At 42.2% G+C, this 9,436-nt stretch overlaps 1 protein-coding gene across 1 annotated transcript; it reads left to right on the forward strand.

Moving 5' to 3' along the window:
* The first annotated feature begins 1,074 nt into the window (after nt 1–1,074).
* Nucleotides 1,075–9,436, forward strand: PACRGL (parkin coregulated like). Its single transcript, XM_070756976.1, has 9 exons — nt 1,075–1,150; nt 2,148–2,232; nt 2,813–2,946; nt 3,512–3,579; nt 6,088–6,178; nt 6,570–6,704; nt 6,949–7,056; nt 8,026–8,106; nt 8,720–9,436. Exons 2-9 carry the CDS (start codon nt 2,148–2,150, stop codon nt 8,774–8,776), a joined length of 759 nt encoding a protein of 252 aa, XP_070613077.1. The 5' UTR covers nt 1,075–1,150; the 3' UTR covers nt 8,777–9,436.

Below are 9,436 nucleotides of genomic sequence, written 5' to 3' on the forward strand. Positions count from 1 at the left end.
AATGTTGATCATATTATCTTATTTTCTCCTGTCATATATATATCTTATAGGCCCTACAATTAAATTCCTTAGAGATATAGAAATTAGAATGATAGTAAAAATAGAATAGTAAATTGAAGTCGATATATATAAAAGGCAAAATAAATCATACAAATCCAACAAATAAACAAGCAAACAAACAAACAAAATAAAATAAAATAACCTATTAATGCATGTGTTAAGTGTTATGCTTGTGCGTTTGGTTTATTTTTGTGTGTAATGTCTATTTTGTCAGCATTTTTCTTTTTTTCACGTTTTTAAAGTTTATATTCTAATAAAAATTATTTAAAATTCAAAAAAGGAATGGGGAATCTTGGTTTCTACCAGAAGAAAACAAAGTGAACACAGTCAGCCTAGTTTTTAATTCTGCTTTTACTGCACATCCCAAACGCGTAGCACCAGGAGAGGGGGGGAAAGGAAATTTTTTTTTTTTGGGGGGGGGGGGGGGGATAAAGCAATACAACCAGGACCATTCCATTACCTGGGAGTTTCTCATAGTTCTATGAAATGTCTTCTAAGCCTTGTGGATTACAACTCCCAGAATCCCTCAGCCAGCAAAGCTGGTGAGCAAGGCTGGTTGAGGAACTCTGGGAGTTGAAGTCCAGAAGACTTAAAGTGGCCATGGTTGGAAACCTCTGCTTTCTCTATGGGGCTCCGGGTTTATCTACACATTGAAACCTCCGTGGCAGCTTATCGGACCACGCTTCGTCCATGCAATGCACAAAGCCATCCCGCGTGGACAAAAGAAATCGGGTGGGATTGCCCGCAGCGAGGGATCGGCGCAAATCGCAGGGGTTTACGGCTTCTATTTCAAGTGAGGTACGGACTTCAACTCCCAGAATCCCTCCAATCGGTAAGCCTGGCTGAGGAATTCTGGGATTTGAAGTCCGGCCCTTCCTGGGGGGGTTGACAAACTCCACTGCCGACCTCAAGAGGGCGCTGGCGCTCCAAGGCGCGGGACGCGTTCGACCGGCGTTTTGGTCCCGCCGGCGCCCCGTCGTTCCCATAGCAACGGAAGGACCGCCGCGGCCTACCTCGATTTGCGCAACGGGTTTTTTCCTCCGTCGGGGTGAAACGAGCGGCCCGCGGCATCCCGGGAGTCACGAAGGCGGTATTTCAGGCAGGCCTAGCCGCCCCGGACCATGTGCAGAGGGCTTTTCCCCGAATCCCTCGGGAGTGGGGGGGGGGGGGGTTGTTTGCCTGGGATCTCCTGGTGGTCTCCCATCCCGTCCTGCCCTTGCCTCTCCAGAGGTCCTGGGGGGTAGGGGACTCCTGTGATCTCCTGGTGGCCCACTGACTTTTGCTCTGGCCAGATTTCATCCCTAGTCCAACATGTCCTGTGCTTTGGGATCTCCTGGTGGTCTCCCATCCATAAACCAAGCCTGTATCATTTTTCCCCACCCAGAAGCTAAAATTACTTTGTACTGCCTTCTGCTTGGGATCTCCTAGTGGTCTCCTGTCCATAGGCTAAGCCTGTATCATTTTTCCCCAGCCAGAAGCTAAAATTATTTTGTATTGCTTTCTGCTTGAGATCTCCTGGGGGTCTCCTATCCATAAAGCAAGCCTGTATTATTTTCCCCCCCCCCCAGCCAAAAGCTAAAATTGCTTTGTATTGCCTTCTGCTTGGGATCTCCTAGTGGTCTCCTGTCCAAAGGCCAAGCCCAGGAGTATTTTGTTTTTTAGTCAAAAGGCCACAGTGGCTTTGAATTGTCCTCTGCCTGGAATCTCCTAGTGGCTCCCTATCCTTTAAATTAATGGGCCCCTTCCTTTTCTCAGCTCCGGGGCTGAAATCGGCTTCCTGTTTATTGCCTTCTGTCTAGAATCAGCGGCTGGACCCCCCACTTGAGCTGGCCTTCCTGTTTTCCTTCTGCTTGGGATCTCTTGGTGGTCTCCCATCCCAGCCTTCACTCCTAGTTCTGATGCTCTTGGCCCAGAGGTGATCTCACTGGAAGTTCGGAGGGGTGTCCATTCCCCCACCACCACCTGCAAACCATGAATGACCCCACCCCACAAATCCTGGGCTGACTACAACAAAGCCCAGAAGGCTCAGCCGTCCATCTCCCTCTGCACATACACAAACGCACACGTACGCCCATGTTCCTTTGCAGATGCCTGTTTGGTGCAGCGGGATCAGACACCAGGAAGGGATGCAGCGGGCCAAGAAGGATGAAGGGGCCCGGAAAACATCAGCCGGTACTCACATTTCTCCTCCTCTTCCTCTTCCTCTTCCTCTTCCTCCTCCTCCTCCTCCTCCTCCTCCTCCTCCTCCTCCTCCTCCTCTTCTTCTTCTTCTTCTTGATCCAACCAGAAAAGACAAGCAAACGTGGTGTTGGGGGTGGGGTGGGGATGTTGTTAGCGGTTTCACTGTCAATTGTGTGTTTTGTTTTGTACTGTTTGGGTGGGTGGGTGGGTTATATTGTATTTTATGTCTGTTTGGCTGTTAGCTACCCTGTGAGTCGCCCATAAGTCTGAATGAATGAATGATTATTTCCTTCCTTCCTTCCTTGCTTGCTTGCTTGCTTGCTTCCTTCTTTTCTTTTTTTCTTTTGCTCATTCTCTCTTTCTCTCCCTTTTTTCCCTCTCTCCCCCAATTTTGTTCTTTCTTTCTTTCTTTCTTTCTTTCTTGTCCCTCTCTTTCCTTCCTTCCTTCCCATCCCTCTTCTTTCTTTCTTTCTTTCTTTCTTTCTTTCTTTCTTTCTTTCTTTCTTTCTTTCATCTCTCTCTCTCTCCCTCCCTCCCTCCCTTTCCGGCCATTTCCTTCTTCTGTCTTCAGGTCTTGGAGTGAGGGAGAAAAGCCAGGCCCAGGAAAGGAAGACCTGCTCGGCTCCTTTGACATCGTCTCAAACTTCGGCCCTGAAGCCACGTCCTCGGCCCAGTGACCGACTTAATCCCAAAACCATCGATCCGGTGGGTCCAAGAGATCTGTGGGGGCTCTTCATAGCAAGCAGGCACAGAAGGAGGAATCGCTGTCTTTCAGTGTTTCAGGGAGGGCCAGTTAGCTTGTGGCAGGGGTTGCCTCTATTCCTTGCTCCTGCCCCAGACTCAAATAACACATCCTAGATCTGAATGATCAACGCTTAAAGAACAGAATATAACTCCAAGTAAATCAAACTTCTGTGAAATCTAACTGTCCACTTAGGAAGCAACGCTGATTGACAATCAATTTCACATGCTGTTCAAATGGAATAGTTGTGCAAATGAAATATTCAATGACAATAATTCATTCAGATCTAGGATGTGTTACTTGAGTGTTCAGATCTAGGATGTGTTACTTGAGTGTTCCCTTTATTTATTTTTTTGAACAGTATATATCCTCAAAATAAAAGATATCTACAGTAAAATGTAAGCACCTTCAAAAGTGCCATTGGAAGGATTTAAATTTAGTAGGATTTAGAAAAGCTATGTATTTCCTGGGCTATATCCGTATTAGAATAATAATATGCTGACCATATTATTTTCCTTTTTGTTCTAGTTCAATATTCAGTCAAGAATACCTTCCGCCTTTGCATCCATTTACGCTAAAGGGGGCATTCCTTGCAGGTAATATCTGGAACCTGGTGAACAAATTCAGTTTATGGAAGCACTAAATATTGGATCAAATCTGTATTGCTTCATTCACTTATTAGCATTTTAAAGTGCTTTCCTCTTTCTTTCTTTCTTTCTTTCTTTCTTTCTTTCTTTCTTTCTTTCTTTCTTTCTTTCTTTGCAGTATTTCATTTACTTATCTGGGAATAAGATGGGAAATAAAAATTGCACTACACGTAGATTAAAAGAGCAATAATCCAAAGATAATATGACTAAGAAAATTTAATTTTACTTGTTTCTGGGAGTGCATGTTGCTTAAACTTTATTCCAGAAATAAAACATTTTTTAAAAAGCTTTTTTTTTTAGTTTTGCTTGTTGCTGAATTAAAATGCTGCTGTATTCACATTATTTCTCGTGGGCTGCTTCAGAATAGTACACATTTTAAAGTACAGTGATACCTTGTCTTACGAACTTACTTGGTTCCGGGAGGAGGTTCGTAAGATGAAAGGTTCGTAAGACGAAACAATGTTTCTCATAGGAATCAATGGAAAACCGATTAATGCGTGCAAGACCAAAATTTAACCTTTTTTCAAGCCAAAGCGCCCGTTTTTGCACTGGTGGGATTCCCCTGAAGCTACCCTCCATGGGAAACCCCACTTCCTTACTTCCGCGTTTTTGCGATGCTGTAGGGAAATCCCAGGAGGGGAATCCCAGAATCGCAAAAACGGGCGCTCCACTGGCAACGGAAGTCCGGAGGTGGGGTTTCCCAGCGAGGGAATTCTCAGCGAAATCACAGCATTGCAAAAACATGGAAGTCCTCGAAACCCCACCTCCAGACTTCTGTGTTTTTGCAATGGTGCGATTTCGCTGAGGATTCCCTTGCTGGGAAACCCCACCTCTGTACTTCCGTTGCCAGCGGAGCGCCCGTTTTTACGATCCTGGGATTCCCCTCCTGGGATTTCCCTGCAGCATCGCAAAAACGCTGAAGTCAGGAGGTGGGATTTCCCATGGAGGGAAGCCTCAGGGGAATCCCAGGATCACAAAAACAGGCCATCCGCTTGCAACAGAAGTCCGGAGGTGGGGTTTCCCAGCGGCGGCGGCAGGTTCGTAAGGCAAAAAAAGTTCATAAGAAGAGGCAAAAAAATTCCGAACCCTGGGTTCATATCTCAAAAAGTTCGTATGATGAGGGGTTCGTATCACGAGGTACCACTGTAGTTATTACAGTTTTGCCTCACTCCATAAAACTCACACATTGCACTTCTGATTCTTCCCTTCAAAGTTGAAAATATCAATTTAGGCCCTTGTAGAAACACTACTTAATTTCTTATTTCTATTTGGAGTGATTAAATTTACCCAAAAGGGGGAAATTACCTTTCATGCTGGTATGAAAAGAATGAGGCATGCACATCTCCAATGTCATTAAACAAACAGTGAGGATATTCTTGTTGGATTATACTGTGAGTTTTCACCTTAAAATGTTTGCATTTAATACATTGCTAGACATGTGATAGTTCTATTCTTTACCTGATTGATAGTGGTGGAAGATTGTAATTTTTTTTAAAAAAAATACCATATTTAATAAGAAAAAAACAATCCTTCTATTTGTGAAGTTATAAGAACTAAAACTGGTAAGGTAGAAATCACTTGGTAAACCAGACTGAATGGTTATATAAATGCAGGACAAACGTTTATAACCCTTAGAACCAGAAAACAATTATTAGAAGTTTATTTGTTATCACCTCCACGCCCTACAAGTGGTGATTTCTGCTTTCTGCAATTGGAAAGTCTTAACGGATTTAAGAGTATCTTCTTAAACCCTCAATCCCTCCAGGCTGAGTCTGTGAAACTTTGAGCTAAATATTTGAATGCGGAGTTAGAATTGGTAAAAACTCCAGAAAAGTCCATGTTTTTGACAGGAGCCCCTTTAGTATGCAATACATTGATTTCTAACATTTTGACGGGCATCCTTTTTCAATATTCCACGGGATGTTAATGGAATTGGTTGAGAAACAGAATATATTTGTATGATTTTGCTAAAATAAAATGTACTAGTTTTGTAAAAGTTATTTAGAAATGTTGACATTAAGTGAAAAATACAGGAAGATACACATTCTGTCTGTGTGTTTCTCTCTCTTTCTTTCCCTCTCTCTTTTTTTCTCTCTCTTTCTCTTTCTTTCTTTCTTTCTCCCTCTTTTTTCTTTCTTTCTCTCTTTCTCTCTTTCTCCCTCTCTTTTTTCTTTCTTTCTCTCTTTCTCTTTTTCTCTTTCTCTCTCTTTCTCCCTCTCTTTTTTCTTTCTTTCTCTCTCTTTCTCTTTCTCTCTCTCTTTCTCTCTCTTTCTCCCTCTCTTTTTTCTTTCTTTCTCTCTTTTTCTCTCTTTCTTTCTCTTTCTCTCTCTCTCTTTCTCCCTCTCTTTTTTCTTTCTTTCTCTCTTTTTCTCTCTGCTCTCGTGTCAGTGTTGATCCTTGGCAGCTGCTTTGACAAATCCCTGTTATTTATATTTACAACATTTTGTTTTATTTTAGATTAGTCCATGGCTCCATAAGACACAAACTGCAATGGGACAGTCATCCTGCCACACTCCCTTTTGACCCACTTCTTATTAATTTAGCAGAGGTGAGCCGTCTTGAAATATATCAGTTTTTTTAAAAGTTTGGGAGATAATTTCCACAATTTGCATTTCCTGGTTGACTCTGTTCAAAGGACAAGGGGAAGCTGGGATTTTCTTATAAGTGATGTAGTACAACTCTCCTTAAAAACAAAAACAAAAAAAAGCCAGAAAAATGAAAGTTGTGATTTTATGAAGACTACTGGAAGCCCTGTAAATGCAGAATGTACCTGTTGAACATAGCAAAGCTAGATAGACCCAGAAGGGGGCAGACGTACATTTGACTTGGGGAAAACTCTGAATTCTTTTTTTCAGAGTCTGGTCGGTGGGTTTGTTGTTAGGAATTTCAGAGGCAAAGGGAGCTGTGCATTAACACTGTGTTGTGTCTGACTCCGGCAGGGGCTAAAAGAAACCAGGCACCCGTACACCTTCATCTCCCAGGAGGGGTTCAAAGAGATGCTGTCGGTGGAAGGGGCTGCTCAGAAAACTCTTCCCTTGCTTCCTCGGCTCGTTCCAGTCTTAAAAGGTGCTTTGGTAGGTACCGTATTTTTTCGGAGTATAAGACACACCTTAGTTTAGGGGAGGAAAGTAGGGAAAAGAATCTGCCTCTCAGGTATTCATCTGGCTAGCATCCTTAGTCTGCTCAGCTGCAGCACATTATTTTATCCCCTGGTTAATGGCTTTAAAAAAAATTATTCCAACAGAGTAAGAGCTAAGGTGTGTGTTATACTCTGAAAAATACGGTGTGTGTTTATTCCGTTTGCTCTCTTTCTAAAAGGCCCATTCGGACGACGAAGTCTTTAGAAGAGGCCTGGATGCTTTGGTGCAGTTGAGTGCCGTGGTTGGCTTTTGGCTAAACAGCCACCTGAAGCAGCTCCTGTCAAGTGTGAGTATAACCCTGCTTAATCTCAGTTTACTAGCATTCCAGTTTACAACTCACTTCTAAGTAACAATTTGATCCAATTAATAATAATTAAAAAACACTTTAAAACATCCTAAAAATTAAAATCCTACGTTTGTATGTTTTCTAAGTTGGAGAAAAAAAAAATTGTACCCGTAAAGATGCATTAACTGGATTTGCTCGTCATCACCCTCGGCCCTAACGCCGTTTCCTTGGTTTTGCCATCTTAATCCAAGCCCTCGGATTTCAAACCATGGTTTTATCGCTTGACTATGGTACAGGGGGTCAAGCTATTCTGCAAAGCACCAGCAGGTGCTAAGCCAGGTGTGGCCAGTGTGTGAGGCCTCCGGCCAATGGACTGTGAGTTTGACAGTCCCGGTGTAGGCAGGCAAGAGTTCCCAGAGACCGACGCAGGCGGGCGCGAGGCCGTCCAGTGGGCGCGGGCGGATCAGTACAATATTCGGCTTCTGTGCAGGTGCTGGAAATGAAACCTCGCGTGCGCAAGATTTTGCCAATTTTCGGTGATTTCTTTGCTCTCGCACATGCAGTGAAACCTCATGTGAGATTTCGCTTCCGGCGCATGCACAGACGCTTGTACGCGTGGGCTTGTGATGCATTTCTTGGTATCTTGCTTTACCATATTTGTTCCTCTGTTCTCCTTTTACAGGAACGGGAGGGTGTTTACGTACGGCAAATGGGACATAGGGTTTTATTATCTTTCTTCCCCATGTGTGTTTATTCCAGAAATAAATTTTCCTGATTTATTCCATTGCATAGTTGTAAAAAAATCGCATCTGCTGCTTACAGACACCCACTTGCCTGCCTGCCCTTATAGCCCCACCGTCTCCTGCCCAGATCAAACGAGGTGTTTGGCTAAGCCGAGAGGCTTTCTCGTTGCAAACTTTCGGGTTAAAATCTCACTCTCCGTTTTGCCTCTTAAATTTTGGCCCCCAGGTTTCCAAGCGGCAGATGAGCAAGAAGTTCAAAGAGCAAACGATGGAGGCTTTGCAGAAACTGGAGCAATACGGCGGCAAAGTAAGGGCAATCTCTTGATCTCCTCCTCCTCTGTTGATTTTCAGTTGCTAAATTCAAATACTCTGCAGAGTCCTTAGGGAGTTGGGTGGCATACAAATGGAAAGAAAGAAAAGAAAGGAAAGAAAGAAAGAAAGAGAGAAAGAGAGAGAAAGAGGGAGAGATAAAGAGAAAGAAGAGAAAAAGAGAGAGAAAAGAAAGAAAAGAGAAAGAAAGGAAGAGAGAAAAAGAACAGAGAAAGAACAAAAGATAAAGGAAAGAAAGAAAGAAAGAAAGAAAGAAAGAAAGAAAGAAAGAAAGAAAGAAAAAGGGGATTTCTTCTAAATGTTCACAGTACATGTCCCGCAAACGGATAGAAACATAGAAACATAGAAGACTGACGGCAGAAAAAGACCTCATGATCCATCTAGTCTGCCCTTATACTATTTTTGTATTTTATCTTAGGATGGATATATGTTTATCCCAGACATGTTTAAATTCAGTTACTGTGTGGATTGGTGTAGGATGTCATTTCAAAATAGAAATAACTTGTTTTCAGGTGAAGGGGGAGAGTTTGATTGCCCGTAAACTTGACTTCAATAACAAACCTATTTTCCAATTCTTATTTTATGAACAGGAAAGCCTGACTATTATAAAGTCAAAGATCCCGACGTATTCTTCTATTTCTTCCTAAGGAAAGCGACGAAGCTGCTTCTCTTACAACTCTCCTGGTGTTACTTATTTTTTTCTGGAGTGCATTTTGTTCCGGTGATCTTTCAAGGAAAGAAGTGATTTAATATTTAAAATTAAGACTAGTGCTCTAGAATAAAAGTATCCTGGATGCTTAATTATGAAAAATGCTTAGGAATGGCACCATCTTTGTTTTAGTCTCTAAAAGGTTTGCTGGTTCGTTAAAATTATTATAAAACAGTAATATATTATTTATTTTTTTTAAATGCTCCCTTTGCTTGCCTGGTTTAACTTTTCCTAAAATCTGTGTACATCTTGATTTTTTTACTAAATTTAGATGCGACTGCACGAGGGTGCTAAAAACCTTTCCCTTAGTGCTGGTTATGGAGATCCTGAAGTTTCCTCTTTTAAAAAGACTTAAAATCTCTAAAACTGGAAGGGATTATTTCTCAGTTAATATATTTGTTGATATTTGTTCATTTTGACAGTGTTCTTAAAGAAATTATCTCTTGTGGTTCTAGATTATTGGAAAATGTACATAGTTTCGTTCTTTTGGGATGGAGGTCCCTTTTCTAGTGTCAGTATGTTCCAAATGCTTTATGTCTCCATCAAACACAAAGATTTTCACGAGCGTTAAATAAAAAAATGGTGAATTGCACCACAA

This window comes from Erythrolamprus reginae, chromosome 7 (assembly GCF_031021105.1).
Source record: "Erythrolamprus reginae isolate rEryReg1 chromosome 7, rEryReg1.hap1, whole genome shotgun sequence".
Classification (NCBI taxonomy): domain Eukaryota; kingdom Metazoa; phylum Chordata; class Lepidosauria; order Squamata; family Dipsadidae; genus Erythrolamprus; species Erythrolamprus reginae.

Bases quoted from the DNA above. Each gene is read 5' to 3' on its own strand.
- PACRGL (XM_070756976.1), top strand. From the start codon at position 2,148: ATGCCTGTTTGGTGCAGCGGGATCAGACACCAGGAAGGGATGCAGCGG. The intron at 2,233-2,812 runs GTACTCACATTT...TTCTGTCTTCAG, and splicing joins GGCCCGGAAAACATCAGCCG to GTCTTGGAGTGAGGGAGAAA. The intron at 8,107-8,719 runs GTAAGGGCAATC...TTTTATGAACAG, and splicing joins TGGAGCAATACGGCGGCAAA to GAAAGCCTGACTATTATAAA.